The following is a 23,222-nucleotide window of genomic DNA, read 5'->3' as shown; positions in this document are numbered from 1 at the left end:
TCCTCTGGTAATGAGGACTGACCAGAGACAGAGCTCAGGGATCTTCTCCTTTCTGGGGTGAGGTCTCTGTGTGCTGTAGTCTGCTTCAGCTAATTTCTCCCAACTGTCTGCCTCAGTAGACTGAAAGTACTTTATGTAGCTGGAGAGAGACAGAGGGACAGTTGCCAGCGGTGAGTCCCCTCTCCAGGAGTCACAGTGAAGATTGCATGGAGTTACTATTGTATGTCTTTATTTCTCAGTGTATAGAGCCAAGCTGAATTAGGCCTGTCTGCAGGGCATGAAGTACTATCATGCAATGCTTTCTCTCTGTTGATTTTAATGAGGTTGTGAGCACGACACAAATGTAGAACGAGAATGTGTAGCATATTCTGGTTTTTAGGCTGGCTAACCTATTTGTAAGCTAATTCATTAATAGATATTCCTCTATCTGGACCATCTCCAGCCTTTTCCTCAATCTAAAACCCACTGGCTTGTCTCACTTCCTTTCTCTTGCAGCAGGGTTTGATGAATGCGTAGAGTAGCTTGTTATTCAGGAGCAATACTGCAAAGGTAAGTGATAGGCCTAGGCTTAATAGGAGACAGTTTAGGTGAAAGGAGACAATAAATGCAAAGGCTACACAGACCTATCCTGTGGTCCATTATTGTGCCAGAAGAAGAAATGAGGAATCCTTGGTATGATTACGATGCTCTTTGTGACAATTCCTTCAAGCACTTTACAGTCAATCAAATTCAATGTTACTGTGTTACTGCACAGATAAATCTATGCATAGGAATCTCTGGAGACAATTAAAATGAGGGTTTCTGCATGGGGAGTGTGTAGGGAAGAAATACTACAAAACCAGATAGAGATACTGAACCACTATTCCTTTGCTTCAGAGGCAAAAAGTTGGAAGAGATCTAGAGAACCCTTGTGATATCCTGGGCAATATATGAAAAGCCAGGAACTCTTCTTTAGCTTAAGGTATCAAACAAGGCCTTTGAAAAGCAGGACTAGCTCATTTAAGCTCATCATCATATTAAAGTGGAGTCATCCATAATTTTGTTGGCTTTATTTTTCATTTAGTTTTTGAGTGGTACAGAGATCCTTGGCATGAGACACAGTGAAAGAAACGAGATCACTGGTGTCTTCATTTCCTGGTGCAGTAGTAGGAATCTTAATTTCTGCAGCTTTTCTTGAGAGAGGATCAGGTACTATTCTCCTCGGGTACAAATTTACCACAAGTTGGCATCAGGATGCCTAGATAGCCCCTGTGTTTTGGGACTTTCAAATTGGGTATCTGCTTACTTGAGATATATATTTGAGAATAGACTGTTTGAGAGATGAGGAAGTTGTAGAGAAAACCTGTGTAGTGACAATTAGCAATGGTGGTTTCTTTTTATCTAGTCCTATTAGGCTCTTGTAAGGCTGAATACTTTTCTGAAACCTGCTGTTGTGTGAAGCCTACAAAACAAATAACTTTTCCAGTCAAGTTTAGAAACTTGCTTTTTGTGATTTTAAAGGGTCTTCTTTTATTGGAGATGAAAAATGTAATGGCAAAGTTAGAAAGTGTTTGGTGCGGTTCTACTCCCATGTAAACTATATTCTTCCTGTTAGTTTCATTGCTAGCATTTTTACCCTGCAAAGAAGGTAGCCATAGAACTCCTCATCCACAGTAATTAGGTATGCAAGAGATAATAACTGATTTTATTTTTTTTTAATACATATAAGCTTTCGCCCCTTCTTTTAATTTTTCCAAGTACCCTGAAGTTTGGTACGCCAGTTACCTCCATCTAGTATTACTTTTGTTGACCATGTAAACTTAACTTTTTTTGTAAAATGCATGTTAATAAGGACATCCCTATTGTCCTTCCTCTTTTCGGTTGCCTACTTGTGGGTACTGCTGAGTCTGTACTTTATAGAACTTTGCACTTTATTCTCTTTGCCACCTTTAGTTGAGGGCAACATTTGTATAGGGTAAGGTAACTTGCAAGCCCAGCTTGACCTGTCAGGGGTCCTGAATGATGGGTGTTACTGACTCAGGTTTGGTGGTTCCACTGAAGTGCTGAAGGGAGCTGGAGTGAAGGGGATTTAGTATAATAGGCTGTTCATGAGTGTAGCTCTATCAAGTCATTTAACTCGCACATATTTTCAGAAATGTGAGCTTGTAAAACTGGCACCTTTCCTTTTTATTCAACAGAGCTGCCCCCTTCTTTCATATCTCCAAGATTTATCTTTCCACTGACAAAAGCAAGTTTTTATTCCTGTCATTCCTTCAGAGTGCATTCAACTACAGAAAAGCATATGAGATTATAGGTTGTTGCCTTGCTCCTAACTAGCCTTGCCAGCTTAATAGGGTTTTTATCATACGTCTGTCTAGTGCTAAAGTTTTACATGACTCTCTTACCCTTCCTTCTCCATGGAGCTGACAATGTACAAGGCAGATCAAAGTCAAACCTGATTTAAGAGACCTAACAAGGTCTTGATCTCAGAAATTACGTATTTTCATAATAGGCACTTTCTCTTTATGTTTGTAAGAGAAAAACTCTAGTTTGTCTTTTGAGACAGGATCTTTCCATGCCAAAGCTGAAATTCGAGCTGGTGTCTGACAGAGAGGGGAGAAAAGATGTAAAAACAGAGTAAATATACCTTTTGTCTGATAGATATATTTACCTTCTGTATTATCAAAATCTCTGAGATAAAATATCAGAGATTTTGATAATACAAAAGTGAGGTGAACTAGTACGTGCACTATACTATAGATGTATTTGTGGATAATCCTATTTCAGGTAAGAGGGTGAGAATAAATATTTTTCAAAACTCGCTCATTCCAGTGTACTTTTTGTGTTGCTTTTTGTCAAAGACATCTGCTGTCTACGGCATCCCAGTGTCCTTCTCTATGAAAGAGATGACCTTTATTGTCTTTCCTGCTCCATGGCACAAGGAAAGTTAACCCAGGCACAAGAAGCTGAGCTTTAGGTTTGAGTGTTCAGAGGGAGCCCAGTTCATTACTTCTTAACATCTGAGTAACTCAGCCTGTTTTTCTCCTGGGTTCTAGCCCTTGCACCCTGCACTAAGCCATTTCTGACAGCTCCCCAGTCTGCCATTTCAATTCTTTATCATGCTTTCCTCACCATGTTTTTGTGGCTCTTAGATTTCCCCTAGGTAGTCTCCAGCCCTCCTCACCTGCTGCTGTTATTCTTCAGTCTTTCCTGGTGTCTCTTTCTAGTTGGTCTTTTAATAATAGTTAGGGGGTCAATTGACTCTCCAGTTAACACTTTCTGGGCTGCTGTCATGTTGAGTGGAGTTCATGGGTCTTAATAATAGACTCTAGAGACAGAGAGTTGTTGCAACAATAAAGGTGAGGAGCATGAATCTCATTTTGCATCTGTTTCACAGCAGCGTAACTCCTCTGGCCTCTCTGCTTTATCCTTCTGTGGGGATTTGAATCCTGCATAAAGATGAGACAACTCCCTTCCATGTGAGTGCTACTCCATTAGTCCAATACTGAGGTAGTTGGCACACCTGGAGTGAAATTCAAAGTGTTCTAGAAATGAATTACAGGTTTTCATCACAATTTTTCAACTGTAAAATGATTTATTGATGAGTGGTGTCAGGTAGGAGTTGCAGTTGCTTTTCTATTGCCTGTTTCTTTGTTGTCTGGATGTCTTTGTTTCTCCCGTAGTAATACTGCCTAATAATGTTCTCCTATTATTCTGATAGCTTTGTTGTGGCTTTGAAGGTATAAGAACACAGATAAACCAAACTTTGTGAGGAGAGGTAATATTTTTTGTCTAAAGCAACTTAGGGTTAGATCTTGTAAAGCACTTTTTCATTGCAGATTCCACAATACAGGTTTTACTGCTCTGTTTTATGGATGAGGAAACAAAGAGTTACCTAACGTAATGAGGTTATTAGCAGAACCTAGAGCAGAACTCTAGTTTGATGAACATATATGAATATATGATGTATGCTATATGATTGATTTGCTATGTCCAGGGGAAAGAGTGCACAATTCTTAAAGGTTTTGAATGTTTGTATGAGGTTTTGGTACATTCTGTATTTGCCTGATCTAAGCCACTGAGCTTCCAGTCTTGTTCAGTAAAACTCAGTGGTGAAAGAGGATTAGAGAAGGTTCATTGTCCTGAAAAGGTCTTTTTTTCTTTTTTTTTTCTTTCAGATTGGTGGATTTTAAGCACATATCCAGTGCTTGATGCACTAACTTCTGAAATGTAACTGGCTAGTTGCTAAATTTCGGCAGGCAATGTAAAGTCAAAACAGGTGGGGCACTTACTAATCACAGACAATATAAGCTGAAATGGTGATTCTGCAGAAGGACTACACATGCAGTCAGGAGTTTTGATTAGTTGGGGTTTATCTAAGTTCGACTGAGTCTTGCTTTTCTTTAATACTCCACAATTAGAATCTTGCTGCTCATACTTACTTTCTGAATTTTCTTGCAGTGGGAATTTTTTCTTTATGGCATTGCACTGTTTTTCTAACATTGCACTGTTTTTCTTGCACATCTGAACATTCAATATCCCCTCTTGTTAGCTGTCTCCCCAACCCATTATTTAAGAGTATAGGCACCCTATTAATTCCTTTCTTTGTTCTGTTTCTATGTGATTTTTTTAAAAATCATTTTAGATCACAAAAAGACCCTGATTCCATTCTCAATTAACATGTTGTGATGACATTTGTCTGTGGCACTTAAAAGTGAATTAAGTATTATTTTAATGTGCTACAGATTTGTTGGAAACCATATCAAACAATTTTGTTAAGTATCATGTTGCCAGGCCAGTTTTGGCTTATTTTTTTAACTTTTAAACTTTTTAATCTTAAAACTTGAATACATACAGGAAATCCAAGATATGCCACATTCCTAATTTAACAGCAATCCAAATCAGTCACTTAACAGCCCTTTTACCTAGCTGTAAATTGAAGAAGTTTCTGCCATCTTCTGGCAAATAGGTCAACATTCCATTTACTGTTGTACTTTCAGGGAAGCTAAATACATTCTAACTTGTGAAAACATGACAGGTATGTGTGTGGCTTTGATGAGTAGCCTTTCTGCCAGAATTCATGGATTTTTTTTTTCTTTCAAAAAGCATTTTCTCTGAAATTATGCTTTCAGGGTCTTTTTCACTTCACTAACATACACCTAAGTACCATTTACTGGCAGTGCTCTCCAAACTTGTGTCAGGAGGAGTAAATTTAAAACCCATGGTTTAGTACTTTAAAAATTGTCTTTTGATTGCCATATCTTTATGTTTTGCTTTCAACAGATGTCTAGCTACTTAGTCAAGAGAGAAAAAAGCTGTCTCTGCAAAAATGATGAACTCAGGAAAAAAGATTTCTTTACTTTGGTGGTGTGTTAAGATCAATTTACACTGTGCATTGATATTCTTCCCACTCCTTTGGGACTTGTCAGGAATCATTTGTGACAGTTTCATTTGAATAGGGAAGAGGAATTTTAATTTGAGGGAAGGAACAGAACATAAATGAGTTACAATGGAGGCTGTATTGCAAGCCTATAGGCTCTCTGGAGTTTGGAATCCCCATTGCCTGTGTTTGGGGTGCCATGGAAAGGCTGCTTGCAGATCAGATCCCAAGCATATGTATGATGACGATTATTATTCTATCTGATACACTTACTTAACATCTTTCCTTGGATATTTTGACACCTGCAGATGCAAAGTGCTCTGTGCCATTATTTCCACTGCAGGAGTCTTAAAGGTAGTGGGAACCCTTATGACAGGACTCAACCTCAAGCTGTATGGCTGCATCTGGTGATTTCACAGTCATGGCGCTTCAACTGCAGCATGTTAGTGTTAAAAGGCTGAAGGTACCCTGTTACAAGCACAGTTACTGCTTCTGGATACAAAGGACTCCTTATGCTGGAGTCCTTATCATACTCCACTAATGAGTTCCAGTAACACAATGTTGCATTCAAAATATATCTTATTTCCACCATCTCCAGAAGTATAAATGTGGGAATAGAAGTGCCAACTTTGCCTGTCAAACTGCAATACCAAAATACATCACTATAGCTTAAGATACTGATTTTCAGAACACTTGCTACCTAGGTCTACAGTGCAGACAAGAGACATATATTACCCTACCAAATCATTGAAATGCATGAACAATCAAACCAGAAATTAAATACAACACACACACTGATTGCAGTCAGAATACTGACAAATACTAGCCATTATCCTAAATTTAAATTCACTCTAGAAAATACCGATTTTTATGGAGAAAACATTTTAATTTCTATCCTCATGGCTGGTTGGACTGTTAATTGAATGATTGAGTTTTACTTTTATTTTTTTTAGATTCTTTAAAGCACTGCTCTGGGTGTGCAAGCAGTTATAAATTACATCAGTGTTTAGAGACAATGAAAGTCAGGATCTCTTGGGTGTCCAATCAGCTGTGTAGGATATTACCTCATCTGCTGGGTCAACAATGAGAATTTGCACTTCTGTTATGCTTATTGCAAAATCATTGCGATATTCTTTTCATTCATTTATGGAGCTTTTTTTTTAAAAAAAAAACTTGATTCATTATCATTTTCCCTATTTAATGCTTATTCCAAGCCATTACAGCCTGCAATTGCATTTTTGTCATTATGCTAGGTATATGGATGTGATATACGTGAATATAAAATTACGTCATTCAGCACTTTGGAAGTTACTGCCAGTATTGTACCTACTAATGAAATCTCTGTTGAAAACTCGCTGTGTTACAGATTAATATTTTTTTCACATATACTTGTGCTTCTGGCTGGAATTACAGGATTCTTTTATCCGTCTGAGGTGTGAGCTTTTGAATTAGAAGTCTGTCCTTCATACCAGACAGATCTACAGGCCTCAGCTAAAACCTTTCTGTCTGTCTGCCTGCCTGTGTGTCTTCATTTTGGAATGCTTTCTTGTCCATGACAGCAGAGAGAAAGGGAGAGATGCTGCGTGAACACTTTCATCTTGCGATGCTCTTGGAAAGAGTATCTTCTCAGCTTTTGCACACCGAATATGGAAACTCCATGGAGCTATTCCTTAGGCCTCTCAGTGAGAAGAGTCAGAGAGGTGTTTGTGGAGAAGTTAACCGAACTCTGAGATAGTGGGTGCAACTACTTGTGACATTTGTGAGATGTTTCTGGGAGGCAAGGCTGCAGCCCCGGGTGAAATGTCATCTCATGTTTTTTTTTATGGGCACAAGAATGTGGCGAGAGTCACACTGCAGCTTCTCTTTTTAACAACTTGTGTGCTTGTCAGGCAGTGTACTTGGGATAAAGACTCCTAAAGCAGGAGAAAGTGACTGACTTGTATATTAATGGCACTGTAGTGGGGGAATATGATGCAGACTGTGTCTCATTCATAACATCTGGAGCCTGAGAGGTCTGAGGAAGTTTCATCTTAACCCTTGGATGACCTGACAGAGTATGGCTCCTATCCTGAGGCACATGCGTTTTGTTCTGTAAGATCTCTGGTAATGCAGCAAGCTTGTAGCTCTGTGTCAAGTCCCTCTGTGTATGAGTTACTGCAAGTTCAGTGGAGTTGTAGCATTCCTTCGATGTGATGAATTTGGATGTCTGAATTTTAAGGAGTGGGAGAAGTGATTTAAACAAAATACTGTAGCCTGTGACCCACTGCTTTGTCAAACTCAGTGTGAAAGGCTTGCCCATTTTGAATTCTGATGTAGAATCATTGCTAATTTATCTTTAGCATGGTGTTGTAAAACAACCTCCTCTTCACTTCACTGCTGTATTTGGAGTGCAGTATCTGCCAGTCAGTTCTTTCAGCAAGTATCCTCTTCTGGCTTAAACCTTGGTAAAATTTTTAACTGATTAAATGGAAGCTTTGCAACTAGACTTCGTTGTGAGCAAAAAATGCAGGCCACTAATTCATTAATATCCCTAAACTTTTCAGCTGAATCTTGATTTAATTTATAAAAGGGAAATTGCAAATTTCACAGGCTTCCAAGATTTGAATACAAAAACTCAATGAACTCAGTAGTTTTGGTATTGTTTCATTTTGGAATTTAACTCTGAAATGAAACAATGTGATTTTGAAGGGAAAGAAAGGAAGATGTTATATGTGTGAACTTCTGTACAGTAAGACTGATCCCTATTATCAGACTCTTCAGGCAGTTTTATGTAGTACTGTTATTCTGCTAGACATCCAAGGGGCTGAAGGAGTACCAGTCTTGTGCTGGACCTTGTCTTTATTTCCAGGTTGCCTTCTCTGTCATCAAAACCCACAGGTCTTTCACTTCAGCTCAAGAAGGAACATTACCTTTCCTAGGTTTTTACTATCCTCCCTACCAGAGGCCTCAGATTTGGTGAACTTATTATGGGCATCCATGCTATCTCTACACTAGCCTTGAAGCCTTGAACAAAGATGATGGCCCAACTGATCTTATTTCACACCAAACAAGTGATGTAAATCCAGGGGACTAGCACAGTTTGTAACAGAGGTGAAGTTTGGTGACATCAGCAATGTTTTTTCCAGGACATAGGGCAAACCCCTTCTCTTTGCCTCCTCTTTTGCTTGCTTTTAGCCTCCTGCCTTCAAAACAAATGCAATTTGTCTTTGGTAAAGCTGCTTCTCAGAAAGCACTCTTCTCAGTGTGACAGCACAAGACAGGTCAGAAATACGGCTTCCAGTTCTGGTTTGTGGACGGGAATATGACCATGACACTATCCCATATGTGGTTGCAGGATGCTAGTGCCACCCTGTATGCAGTATGCTGCTGTACCCAGGTACTCTTCTGCCTTGGCTTGTTGTGTTTTGGCAAATAGCTTCCTTTTTCAGGGGAGCATGCAAAGAACTCCCAGTGCAGTTAAACCAGCCATAGCTTTTGACTATCTCGGAGATGCACCAGACAGAAAAGCTTTATTATGGGTCTTTTATATATCTTACCTGTGTTGGTGGTAGAAACAATGAAGGTGAATACCCAAACATTATCATGCCTTGCTAAAGTAGTGGAGGAGCTGAGTAAAAGAGATGAGAAAGTGTAGGATATAGCAATCCAAGACAGAGTCGCATTTGTTCCTGGTGAAAAGGGTATGTTGAACGGCATGAAAATGTAATTGGGAGTAGAAGAGGGGGGAAAAAGAATCTATTTAATCTACTTGTCCTCTGCATATTCTGAAGTCATTACACTCTTATTTACTGAGAAAGAAAGCACAGTATTGTTGTGATCTTGGTTTGTTTCAGTAGAATGGTCTAATAGTCTTCTTTCTGGGTATCATGAATGGCATTGTCAGGAGACCAGCACAAAAATGGGAGATTTAAGAGGTCCACTTTTGAAGAATCTTTACTAGTGATGGTAAAAATACAAAAAGAGAAAAAAACTTAATCTGATTTTCTAATCTTGGGTCATATTTTGAGAGATAAAGAGAGATTATATCCCTAGGGGAAAAAGAATCTCTTCTTTTTTTTTTTTTTTTTTTTTAGTGTGACAATTTTCAGCTGGATACAATTGAGAAGAAATATAATATAAACATTCACAATGTCATTTTAAGTCTGCCCTTTAAAGGCTATTCAGACATGAGTGGAGAGCAACATGACTTCAATATCTCTTTAATTGACTGAGAGAGCTCTAAAAATAGAGATACTGTGAGAAGGCTAAACTAGAGGACACAGTTACATGTCTGATCAAAAGCCAACCACAAGCCTGTGCTGTCTTTTTCCATGAGATTCCTCATGTGAATAAAGGAAGCTAAAGGAAAAGTTAGAAGATTAAGTTTGGGGAGTATCAAAATTAGACAAGTCAGTTTTCAAAGAGTGGAAGATCATGGCATATATTCTGTGACTTCTTTGTAAAGATATGAAAACTAAAGCAGTACAATGAGTGTAACAGGCAGAGTGGGGTGGTCTTCTTAGCCAGGGAAAGAAGTCTGGGAAAATGTTTATGTCTGTCATGTTTGAATGTTAGTGTTATGTGTTAGCAATTACTGAGACTGGGGTCAGCATGAGACTAATTAATGGCCTGTCATCCCAGTTGGAGACCTTCTCCACTGATAAACTCCAAGTCCTTTGCTCTTTCACCACTCTCCTCTTGCAAGTTACAAGGCCCAGATGTTTACTGTTAGGAAACTTCTCTCCGCAGCCTAGTGTTTGAAAATGGCTAAAGCAGGCCCCAAAACTAAGAGGAGAGAAAATCCTCTGGAGACCTCAAGTATCTTGCTGGTCTGTGGTGCTCAGTAGTAATCAATCCAGCACATTCTTATTATGCTAATTGCTTCCTGCAGAGTGAGTCATCTTGACATTCAATAGATTGCCCTAGATTTGCTTGTGCTTTGGGAATAGCTTTTAGTGAAAAATAAAGTTAGTTTTAGTTTAATAGAAAGATGAAAAACTATTTGCTGAGTCTAACAATAACTTAAAAAAACCAGCAAAACACCAAAGAACAATATGTTGTTTTCGTGGTTATTCTGATTTCCAGTGTTTTGTTCAACTCGCAGAAGAAAGTTGCAGTTCATTAAAACTTTTGACACTGTGGTCTCCAAATTGCAACCTTGAACAGAGGATAACACATCCTTTTTTTTTTAAACTCTTCTCTCAATGAATGTAATTATGCCCCTAAGAGTTTGGGTTTTGTGAGGTTTTGTGTTTGTTTTTTTTTTTGTTGTTTCTTTTTTGTTTTGTTCCCCCCCCCCCCCCCCCCCCCCCCCCCCCAAGGAATGGAAAGCAGAACATGAATGACATGAGCAAGATGTGCCGAAAAAGTGCTATCAAGAATACAGAGGTTGTATTTGCTCAGGATAATCAAGATACGAAAAAAGTATTAAAAGCTGCCTCAGAGAGCTATGCAGTTCATTACTACTATGAAAACCTGTGAAAAGCTAACGCGCTTCCCATTATGTAGACTAGAATAATCTTGGCGAGTACTTGGACCCTCCTTGTAGGTTGACAGCCGCCAGCGGTGGGGTCGGGGATGGGACCGGACAGGACAGGCAGATGGGACGGACAGATCACCCGGGGGAACAGCTGCTGCCGCTCGGAGCTGGCCAGGGTGCTGACCCGGGGTGTTTCGCTGCAGGGGGTGGTCAGCGAAACAACACAGCAGATGACAGTTAAAGACTTACCTGAGTGATGCAGAGACCCTGAAGCACGTAAGAAACACCATATATTGACCAGTTTTCAAATTGGAGTAGGAGGTTGGACTAGATTACCTGAGTTATATGATACTAAAACTGAGGGAAGCACCAAGTCAGTGGGAAAAGGCATGTTTATGTGTGAAATTAATTTTGTTCTGTATTGCCTTTCAGTAGGTTTGCAGTTGCCTCAGTGTGCTCAGTTTAACTTAACTTCTAATTTTCAGAGTCTGACGTAAAAACTACACCACTGAGACCTCAATCTTAGGTTGGGTTTGGTCCCTGAAGCCTAGCCCCTCTGCTTTGCTGTGCTCCCATCAGAGGAGCTGGCCCCAAATGGACTTTTGTGTAGGTTTGTAACAAATGACACTTTCTGTTTGCATTTTGGGAAACCTACACCCTTATATAATGAGATGACACTTTTCCCCATTTTAATCTTATATTACTAAGCGGGTTATTATTGATACAGAAATTGTTGTTTATTCAAATGAGATTATGATAAGTTAAACAAGGTCATGAATTACTTTCATGACTCTAGGTGAAAAGAAAACTAAAGAGTTTTGTTTTCATTACTGGAAAAAATAGTTTATGGAAATTTCACTGATTCTGTAATTGTAACCGCTTTTTCTCTCTGCCTTCCTGGACTTCTAAGCTTCTTCTGTTTTCATAACCTTTAGACATGACACTGCATGTCATTGCACTTTTGTCTAATTGCTTCCTTGTTTGGTAAACATTCCTTGTTAAACAGTTCGGTAGTCACTCACTATATGTAAATTCAGTTATGCTACTAACCACTTTCTTTACTTTTTAGCAGGGTCTTTTAACCCTGGTTCTACATTTCTTCAGAAAGACTCCTCTAAACAGAGATAGTGCTCTAAATGAAGACCTATGCCCTTGTTTCATGTGCAGTCCTTAAAATTCTTTGTGTTGTTTTCCTTGCCTATGTTTATTTGCTTTTCAACTCTTATAGGTCAACTTTTTTTGTTGTTAGTTACATGAGCCAGCTCACATGCCATCTATGTTTGTGGATAAAGGACAGGATAAAGATGTAAGATATAGACTGATGCAGCCTCCTGAACTGATGCAGATATAATGGCTCTTTGGAGCTGGGTACATTTACTGATTCCTCAAACTGATTTTTAATTCTTAGTGCATTTTATGTATTTGGTTTGACTGTGTGCTATGGGGAGAAAAAAAAGTCATTGCTCACTTCTTTGAATTCATGCTGTTGTTTAAATCAATTCAGTACTGCATTTAAATGAACCCACTCACTCTGTAAGATGACACTGCATGTTGGATTTTTTCAAATGTTTCTGGGCAACCCAGTATCACAAGGCTTTTTCATCCAAACACTACCCATAAACTATTCCAAACAGCTTGAAATACCAGAACCCCTAAAATATATCTTAGCTATACTTTCTTTGCTGTGGTTATCTTTGCTGTTTAACTACATTTACTTAATTGTAATAAGTGGAAATGATTTTATTTTATTTAACCAAGAAAGATCAGTAAATAAATCTGCATCCTTATTGTAAAATTTGTCTTAAAATAGTTAGGAATTTCCTCCATATCTGTAGGTAAAGCTTTCTTAAGAGGCTCAATTTTTCTCATTAATAGAGAAGAAAAAAGAAATAAAAATGTGTCTGCAAGTATTAAAGAAAGTCAGCAGTTCTTCCATGCTGCCAGAAACCAATCTCAGTGTTTAAACTCTGCTCAAACTCTAATTGCAAATTTCGCAGAAAGATCAATCCTTGCTAGTTGTCTTTGATGTCTTTTTAACTAGTGAAACTCAATAGATGTCTTTGATTCATTTGAACTATTTAGGGGTAAAGCAAAGGCAAGAATGTTTTTTGTTTAGTGGAGCTTTTCCTTGTAGAAGCTCATTGTTTGATATGCCAGCTAAATGGAAGTGCTTTTAAGACAGTCTGAAAAGTAAAAGCCAGAGCTTTAAACTTAGGTGTCTATCACATGATAACTAAATCCCTATTTTGGTACCTGTATAAGCTGATTGATTTCCTTTACTGCAGCTCCCTATTCATATCAGTGGGATCAGAGGGCCTTCAGGAATTCAGAGAGCCATTCCATTGTTTGAGTGTTATTGTCCTTTATACAAGTAGAATTGGAAGCCCCGTATATTTTTTACGAGCTGAAACTAACCTTATTTATTGCATATACTGTGTGCTACTAATAAGATTTTAGAGAACTTTGTGTTTCTATAGATGGATGAGCTTTTTAATAAATCAACCACATATATGCAGATGGTCTCCTGACACCTTCTTCCGAGTCCTCCTGCATGCTGTCTTTCCTACCCCCACCCACATTCAATGCAGGCTGTGGTTACGGATGTTTCACAAGCATTTGTATTCTGCTCATGAGACTGTAGAAACATTCATCTTGCGTCAGTTCTACAGGGTTAGGGTTGCTCTTGAAATGCCTAGTAGCTGTGCGTTTCATTGTGGGTTGGTTCTAGCAATACCCTTGTACGTATATGAAACTGCCGTGAGAAATCCTTTGTAAATCCTGGTAAATAAGTGAATAGTACTGTTTACTGAACAATAGTTGGTCTTGCAAAATTCCCAAGCATTTTCTTATCTTTGCTCGCTGTGTGTTGTCCCACAGTCTTACTAGAGAATAATTCATCATGAGAGTACATTGTCTACTTTTTACTACATCAGGTATAAGTAAGTAGATAGTTGCAATTTTCCTAGTCTGTTTTGGTTTGTTCCTTTTCTTCCATCCTGAAGTTGCTGAGGGAGAAAATACATCAGGTTTGGAGGACTTTGTCACTGAGCAATCATATTATTTGTTTTCTACCTACATTTCTCTAACTGGAATATAATAGCTATTTACTATAACAAAAACTTCTGTGTATAAAAGTAAAAATTTGCCCCTACACACAGTAACTTCCACAGCTAGGACACTGTATGCTTCAGTGGAGGATATTAGTTTAAAAGTATATCCTACATTTTCCCAGACATGCAGAATAACTCATTAAACTCTTGTAAAATAGTAACTACTCTTGTTGTTTAATAGACATGCAAGACATTAAAAAAGTATTTTTTCCCCTGTCCTGGGCTCAGCAGTAGGAGTCATTTTTCTCCTTCTTAGTAGCTGGTGCAGTGCTGTGGTTTTGACTTTCAGCCTGGGAACAGCGCCGATAACACTGATGGTTTTAGTTGCTGCTCAGTAATGTTTGCTCTGACCAAGGACTTTGTGAGTCTCATGCTCTGCCAGGGAGGAGGGGAAGCTGGGAGGAAGCAGAGACAGAACACCTGACCCTAACTAACCAAAGAGGTGTTCCATACCACCACACATCATGCTCACTATATAAACTGGGGGCAGTTACCCGGGAGGGCTAGATCAGTGCTCAGGTCGGGCTGGGTATCTGTCGGTAGGTGGTGAGCGGTTGTATTCTCTTCCCTTGTTATTTCCCTTATCTTTATTATTATTGGTGGTAGCAGCAGTGGTTTTGTGTCATACCTTAGTTACTGGACTGCTCTTATCTCAACCCGTGGGAGTTACATTGTTTCGATTCTCCTCCCCATCCCTCTGGGAGTGGTGGGGGAGGAAAGGGGGGGAGTGAGCGAGCAGCTGCGTGATTCTGGGTTGCTGGCTGGGCTTAAACCACTCCATTCCCCTGAAGTGATGATTTGTGCTTGCCCTTCTTTCTGTGAAATGCCTAGTCAAAACTCAAAAATGTTTCGGTGCACTTTTTTTTGACTTAAGCTGAGAGCATTGCATCAGTGCAACCGTGGTGTATACAGTTAGATGGGCATAGCTTTTTCTGCTCAGATTTGGAGCAGATTAAGAAAGGAACATGGAAAGAGTGGAGGATGGGCAAACTATTTAAAACCAGCATCTGAAAGTTTGCTGTCTAAGCCCCAAAGATTGTTTAGGGGTTGCTGCTAAGCATTCAGCAGAATGCAATATAAAAAAAAACACTGAAATACCTGGTATGTCCACGTTTTAATACCTTCGAGTGCAAGAGAATTGGAGGGGGTGGGGGTGGGGGTGTGTGTGAATTGCTGCCTGATATATAAGTGCTGCACAATGTGAGTATTTGAGCCCAAGTCAACTGCAGTCTAAGCAGGAGGGTGTTGTGTACCTACCTTCGAGGGTGCTGGCAAGGCTGAGAACCCCACACAATGAATGGGGTTTTCCTCCAAGCTCGTCGTGGCATCTGGTGGTCCCAGGAGTTGAGGTGAAAAGAAGGTTTTGCTGAGAGTTTCTCAGCAAATGGCTGTTGGCAGAGTTTGATTTGACCTATGAATCAAAGTTTATCCTTCTTACCACACAGAACTGAAAAAGAAAAAATATCAAGTGTGTTGTTCAAGTGTATGAGCAAACAGTTAGGGAAGCCAATGGAGGCAGCTATTTAAAAATTCTGGTCAAGCTGTTTCTTGAGGAATTTGTACGTTTATTTTTTTTTCATTCTGTAGAGCTTACAGGGAATGCAGCTCAAGCCATGGAAATGTTGAAAGCTATAATGTCTTTCAAAATAAGAGACCCTCTCTGCACCCAGTAGGCTGAGTTCCTTTTTTTTTTAGTTAATCATGAAGCAATATTTCTTTTTTTATCATTTTTACTCTGACATTTGTGGTCCTAGTGCATTGTAAGTCATAAACTTCGGATCCAGAAATTTCCCAAAACTTCGCATTCTCCCACCCATTAATGTCTCTTTTGTCTCATAAGGGAGAATTCTTTTCACATTCCTGGAGCATTCATTGTTTAAAATGCTGTTTATGATACACCATCAATAGTCTGTTTTCTAAAATAAACAATTACAATCTTCAAATGTGCATGGTTTGGTTTGTTTTTTTTTTTGGGGGGGGGTTGGATGATTGGGTTTTGGTTTGGTTTTTGTTTTGATTTTTTTTGTGCCTGTGTTTTTTTCAAACTTTTTCTTAAATTTTCCTTATAATCCCCACACTGGGCTGGTTGATTCCATTGAATTAAATGCCATAATAGCAATTTGAAAGGTTCTTTTAATTCACAGCACGTACTTACAGTGACTTCATGCTGGGTGGAAAGCTATTAGAGTTCACACTGTTTTGAAGTTTCTACTTAAAGTACAGCTTGAGCTAAAAGTGACTGCCAGTTAGTTAGTGGTAATCTGTGTCTTTTGTGAATATGCAGGTATGTTGCAAAGTGTTTCCTCTATGGTGTGTGGTCGCTCTGAAGTTAATAACCCATGTATTCTTTTGGGTACAAGATTTTTTCCTGCAGCAGCAGAGTAACGTGTTCAGTCTCCTAAGCGTTCTTCTTCATTCCTGTGTCCGCATAGAAATATCTCATGAGATATTAATCTCAAGAAAAAGTAATACTGCCTGAAGTACATATTTGTGAGGAGCACAGAGTTTACATGAGCTTGTATGTTTAATTCCACTTCAATCCTTGATAAAGACACAGCTGTCATGACTGAGACATCCTTGTAGGGACCTACAAAGAAGCTTGCCCCACTTGGACCACTTTTGTGTAAGAAATGAGCTTCAGATTTCAGTATTTCTTAGTTGGCAGTGCATCTGGGGAGCAAAGAAACTAGTAAAAAAAATCAATACAGAAAATAAGGTAGCTGGAGGTTCATGGTAGGATCTCTTTCTTGTCTCCTAGAGGGATTTCATAGTCACCATCAGAGTTTCTTCTTGTGGCAATTGTTTTGTCATCAAATATTGAGGTTTGGTAGTATGAGAATGTGAAAAATCATACCTGGCTTATTTATTAATATTCATAATTATCATACACATGATCATAATTATTTTACACATGCTACATACAGCATGTGCCAGGGTGTTACATGCCTGGGATCAGCCTGGCAGGGGCTTAATTCTTAACTGTTCCACAAAAGGATTGTAAGTATACTTATATCTATCCCTCTGTTTTGTGACAGCATTACCATACAAGCAAAGTTTTTGGCTTGCTTCTTGCTTAAAATATCACACATTATTCCATATATTGGTGGACTATAGAGAATTCTATCCAAGTTATAGCTAGCACACACATTTAGCAACTCTCAGTGGAACATACATTCTGGTTCTGACAGATTTTGCACATTGAACCTATAACTTTCCACAGCTTCACTAATGTGCTTTTGTAATGCAGGTTTATAAGAACACTAAACAATTTAGGAATTATATGGAATTTGGTAAATATGCCAGTAAAGTATCTGTGGTTTCTTGATATGTTCAAATTCATGTATGTTCCAACCCACAACATTTGCTAAAGATTTATGATACAGAAAAGATTTTCTCCCTTTCCAGCCCTCAAGACACTTTCATTCTCATCCACGTTTCTTCTGTTTCTGTATACAGAAGTAAATTCTAAATTATTGTTAATATTTTAGATGCATTTCAAACTCTGTACAGTTATTTTAATTGGTAGCTAAGACCAGAAAGGCCAGGTTGACAATAAATAGGTTTATATATCAAATGCCTGAAAAGCTCGCACATGTGAGACCTATTAGATAACAGTGCACCCAATTTTAAAGGAAATGCTCCTGAAGAAAGCCCATCTTTTATTAAAAAAAAAAGTTTTCACAGAAAAAAAATGCTAACCCTAAGCATTTTTTTGTTTTGTTTTTAATGAAAACAGGTATTTTTCTGCTAAAATAACAATTACTTCTAAAGGATAGGATGAAGATTGTCATTTGTCTCCCTGTGGTGGTATAGTGTAGGAGACGGGCTGAAAAGCCCTCTCTTTCAGGAGGAGCAGCTCCTCCCGTCCTCTCTGGTGTTCGCTGCTGTCAATTCTCGCTCTGGCTCCGGTACAAGGGAGCCACAGCCACGTTCCACATTCCCCTATAGAGAATACCCTGTCCCCGACAGTGATGGTTTTTGGAGCCAGTTGCTGTCAAGCTGTCATGTCTTGACAGCTCTGTAGGAGGAACAAAAGGCCCATCAGACCGAAGATGATTTGTAAACAATGAAGAAGGAGTGTTTGCTACCCTGCCATGTCTGACAGTGTAAAAAGCCAGGCCACTGTTGCCTATGGTTGACACATAGAGAGCTAGCCTTTAAAGTGTCAGCTGCCTTCTAAAGGTGCAAGAAAATGTTAAGAGCAGAACTTGGCTTCTCATTAACTCCCAGGGTTTTGCTGGCTCCTTAAGAAAATCAGTCGAACAACGCCCTTCTCATCAGGATTCTGCCTTCTGAAAAGGGACAGTAAAACCACAGCATTTCTTGCAAATTCAGGATGCTTATTAAAAAAAATAAAAATTAAAATCTATTCTAATTTATGTTCTCAGTGTTTTCAGTGTTTTTGACATCTTCAGCATTAAATCAGACAGAATATTGTAATTTTTCCCAGTAAGAATTTGGTTGCTGATTAATGTCTTTGGCAGAGAGTGGGCAAAAATTAATGCATTAGCAATGTAACAACGAAATCAAAGCAAATTAGAGTTGCATTATCTAAAATAAATGGTATTTTGTTAGTACTATGTAATGTTCTTTTAACTGATGACAATGATTTATTTCTGCTGAGATGAATGATGAAATTAATCAGTGAATTGCTGGATAGATGCTTTGTTAAATTAGTCTCATATTCAATTGAGAGTCTTAATTGCTTTCTGTGCTTATTTGTCATTGAATTTGCAGGATTGTGTGCAGGTTCCTTTCTTTACATGAATATGAACTGGAACATCTTCATTGATTATCAGTAGATTTTCATTGTTTTAAACCAGGGAAAATGAAACAATGGGACCTTTCTTTGTTTTTGTTTGGAGATGCCTTTTAAAAAAACCCTTATTTAATCCTTTTTGAACTTATTTGATAATTACTTTTTAAGGGAATTTACCCCACTTATTCCCAGTATGCAAGGTGGTTTTAGTTAACCATATTTGTGTATTCTAGGGTAATGATTGCTTTAAAAAATGGGGATGAGTTGGTTTTTATTTTTACTTTTTCTCTATTCCACTAGGTAAACTGCTGCTGTGCTATTTTTTTTTCTAGTCCACCCACAAGACTCCAGCTGTTTGTTAAAATTTTATGAATGAAGAAAATAACAAATATGTTGACGATGAAAATAAGAGTTTCAGGAAGCTAATATTAATGAAAATGTGTTTGCTACAACTTTACAGCCCAAAGGCAGCATTTGTTAGGCCACCTTATAATTCTAAGGAGAAAAACAGCTGAGCTTTTCTGTGAGCATTTAGGATAGACGACAGCTGGATCCCCACAATGTGAGAATTTATATGCTGTTAGCTATGAGCAGACAGTTTGCCTAGCAAAGAGTTACATTGTGGGAGGTAAAGAAGGAAAGCATGAGGAGTTTTTTGTAAATCCTGTGAAACATATTTTGCTGGTAATAGAAACCTAGAAGCAAACTTGGGTTTACTATATAGTATTATCTCTAAATAGCATCATCATGTTAGAAGTCTAACACTTTTGATTGAAAATTGCCGCTTACTGAAATTACAAGGAATGCCCAAATCTGTTTTACAAATAAGTGCAACCGGTTTAGTTCTGGAGGAAGTTGTAACATTCTTCTAATCCTTCAACCCCAACATAGCATTCAAAAAATCTGAAGGCAGATCCCCCACACTATGAAGATAGCATAAGATCACTTGGTATGAAGAAACAAATCATTATTGGAGCCCACCTTTGATGCTTTTTTTACCCTTAAAAGGGTAAAATAACTCTAGGTTTAGATAATAAGTTAAATATTAAATTCAACCTTAAATCCACAGTACATATGCTGACAAGCCAGCTGTAGGAACAGCTAGAGGATGCATCTTAAAAGCCCAGGAGTGATGTGAAAAGCTGAGTAATTCTGCTGCATGTTAGGACTGGAGCTACTTTTAGGTAAACTCTGTTGCAATTTTTTTAAGCATTTTGCACTTCCAATTTTGGGCCGCCCAAAGGAAGGAATGAGCTGAATGCCCATGGGAGGAAGTCACAGAATGAAGCCCGCAGCATTTTAGCTTTGAAGAGCCTCTAAGTGCCTTTATCTGTGCTGGCTGTCCCATTAGCATCCTTTGGATGGGGGAGGGGAGGGAAGTGTGCCATCGCAGGAACATCCTGCACCAGAGAGGGAAAAGATAAATGGCTTTTGTAGGGAGAAAAAGGAGCAATATGTTTTGTAGTTGCTTGTGGACAGCACTTGAGTTTCACTTGTATGATCTGTGTATGAGCAGGCAGTTTGTTTGGATGAAGAGACTCGGGGCAGAGTTCATGAAATGCCCCTGCAGTCCCAGCAATAATATAGATCTGTGATTTAAATGTTTGAAGAAAAATCATGGCCTTCTGGAAAAGGCATCCATTGAACATTTTAAGGTAAACACCGGCGTGTAGATTCTGTCTGATGTCTGTGCCATGTTGTGAACTCTACAGGGCTTCGCTGAGTGAGGCATAAGTGTCTGTGACCTCTTGTGGGTATGCTGGCTTTTCACAGAAAACTGCTTTCAGCCTCATTTTCCTCCAACGTCCACAGAGTGAGTGGATTTCTTTGCAGGTTAGACAGAGGGGCATCCACTGTGGTGATTTTATCTGCCTCTTTTACTTCCCTTTGGCTCCCCCAGATCACTCTGGCAGCCCTGATCTTGTTCTTTTGTTTCTTGGACTCTCTGGAGGACTAGAGTTTCAAAGCTTCACGTCACACCACGACAGAAACGAATGTACGCAAATGACAACTAATATTATTATCTTTGAACATAACAGGGTGTAAGCCTCCCTTGAAGGACAGCAGGTCATGTCAAGCAATCTCAAAGGCTGCTTGCAAGTCAGAGAATCTTGAAGCATTTAGTAGCTCCTAAATGTTTAGTTTGGGACATCTAAAGCCACTCAACACGTACTAAAGCCACTCAACACGTACTAAAGCCACAGAATTTATGGGACAGTGTCCACAACTCTTAAAAGTGAGGCTTAATAACTGCTGCCTTTGTCTGAGATTTGTCACAGTCTTGCCTTTGTATAACTAGCTCCCTTGGAAGGAGCTTTGATATATCTTGAATAAGAAAGGTACTGTTATTTATAAGACGTATCTCTTCTACACTTCCTCTGATTCCCATCCCCTCCCTTCCCCAGCCTTTACTGAGTATCTGAGCTCTCATTTGGCCAGGGTCACCTCAGAGATGAGGTGTCCTTTGAATCTCAAGATATGCTCCTAGCTCAATAACTGTGTATATTAAAAACTGTTCTTGACAAGGCAGATGCAGAACAAGAGTGCAGCTGCATACTCAGTATTGCACTGCCATGTTGTCACTTACTGGGCTCCTAATGGTGGCTGGGCTTCAGGAAACTAAAATTTGTTTTTCTGCTTTAGCATATCTTAATCCAGAGTTAGAAAAAATGCATTAATATTTTTCATTAGAAAGGAGGTTGTGGCTTTATACTGGCTGAATGGAACTTAGTTTGCTGAGAAAAGAAGATAAATAAATATGAAGAAGTAAGACAGCAGAGATAATTCCTAACAAATACAGTTTATGCTATAATGCGGGATCTGTTTCTGGACCATGTACACTATTACAGTGCTTGGCGAATACATGATGCAATGTCAGACATTGTTCTGTACATGTGAGTGAGGACAAGTGCTGCCATCATTCTACCCTCTCCTCCTGGAGAGGAGAACTGTTTTGTGGTGGTGCATCCTGTTGCTGTGGCATCTGCATTCTTGGAGACCTGTGTAGTAATTTCTATCTCTACTGCAAAGTCAGGTTTTGACAGGGTTGATACATAAAAAATCCCTATACATTTTTTTGCATTAAGAGAATATTAACTCTTATATTGTAAAAAAAATTCCATTCTGTAGCTAAATTGCACTGCTTTAAATTCACGTGTATTTTCACCACCTTTTTGTTTTTTATATGTTGGGCTGCACTATGTGCTGCTTAAATGACTGTCCTGACATCACTAAAAGTGAATGACTTGGGGCTAACAGGAACATGTCCCACCTGTAATTTTGGGATCCTCTGGAATGAAGACAGCTACACAGATCTAATTTATTACTGCATAGGCTAGTGTGACAATTTGACCTTGTTCTTTTATGCCCTGCTAAGCAGCTACAAGAGTTCCTTAGTTAAAATGGTCTCTTTCTAATTTTAATTTATCCTGTGTCTGGGCAGCTGAGCGTTTAAGGAGTTGCTGTCAAGCTCTAAATATCTTTGCCTAAGGCTTCACAGTGACCTATCCCAGCAAAACAATCACAGAGAGAGCCAGGGTGACCCCAGATTCCCAGTGCCTGTCTGTCAACACCTTGTTCCCTGTTCTTTGCTTCCTTTCTTTCCCAGTGCTTTTTATATATCAGCTCAGGAAGGTCACTTTCCTGGAACCTTTTTTTATTTTTTCCTGTTTTCTTATTTCTCCTGTGTCCTTGCAGCTTGGCTAGAAGGCTCCCTCTGCGTGGCTTGGTCAGTATCTAACTCTTGACCTTAGGCAGTTTTGGTTTAGCAGAAATGTTATTTTCTGTATCCCGTCTGTTGTGTCCTGCTTTAGGGAGTGGGGATAAGACCTGTCTTACATCTACTTACCAGCTAATTTCTGTACTTTGTTTTTTCCCTAGCTCCTAATTCTCCCTTTTCTTTCCTCACTTTGAGCCCTGCCAGCTCCCCGGCTTCTCCAGGAGCAGCTGCTACAAAGATATGTGTGTTCTCTGTCAAACTGGTCCTTGTTTTGTGTTGCTAGGCTACTCCCTTCCAGCTGCCACTGAAGAAATGCTCTGTGGTGGGAAATGGTGGGATCCTGAAAAAGAGCGGCTGCGGAAAACAAATAGATCAAGCAGATTTTGTGATGCGGTAAGACAGAAACCTGAATGACACATTGTCTCCCTTTCCCCCTGTTAAATCTTGGACTTTTCAAAGCTATTCAGTTGTGATTAATGAGTTATAATTTGCTTTATTTCCCCGCCCCCTTTGCAGGATGCTTTACACAAGTGATTTGGATCAAAGTGTGAGGGGAGGCAAAAAAGAGAGTTTTGACTGGCTTCTGTAAATGGGTTTGTAGAGTGGGGGGACTGTCTGCATATGTGTGGGTTCAGGTTGTGGCAGATTGTGCAGTGTCACAGATACTGAGGAGCTGCTATTCTCTTTTAATTATGCAGCATTAAGCAGGGTCTCATCCTGCCACTCATCCTGTTCTCTGTCTTCTGCAACTCTAAATGCCATCATATGCATTAGTAGGTACTGAATTATAGGGAAAAGCTTAAAGACATGAGCTGGAA

The 23,222-nt window shown here is 39.1% G+C and overlaps 1 protein-coding gene across 1 annotated transcript in view; it reads left to right on the top strand.

Moving 5' to 3' along the window:
• The window catches only part of ST8SIA1 (ST8 alpha-N-acetyl-neuraminide alpha-2,8-sialyltransferase 1), a 118,834-nt gene that overhangs the window by 40,647 nt on the left and 54,965 nt on the right, over positions 1 to 23,222 (top strand). The window contains exon 3 of the mRNA XM_057405196.1: positions 22,688 to 22,797. Coding sequence (XP_057261179.1) covers positions 22,688 to 22,797 — 110 coding nt within the window. The remainder of the gene's footprint in view (positions 1 to 22,687; positions 22,798 to 23,222) is intronic.

The sequence above is a fragment of the Pezoporus wallicus genome, unplaced genomic scaffold (assembly GCF_028554395.1).
Source record: "Pezoporus wallicus isolate ANWC-B61680 ecotype Strahan unplaced genomic scaffold, APGP_CSIRO_Pwel_v1 contig_6789, whole genome shotgun sequence".
Lineage (NCBI taxonomy): Eukaryota > Metazoa > Chordata > Aves > Psittaciformes > Psittacidae > Pezoporus > Pezoporus wallicus.
This window is presented reverse-complemented; position numbering and strand designations above follow the sequence as displayed.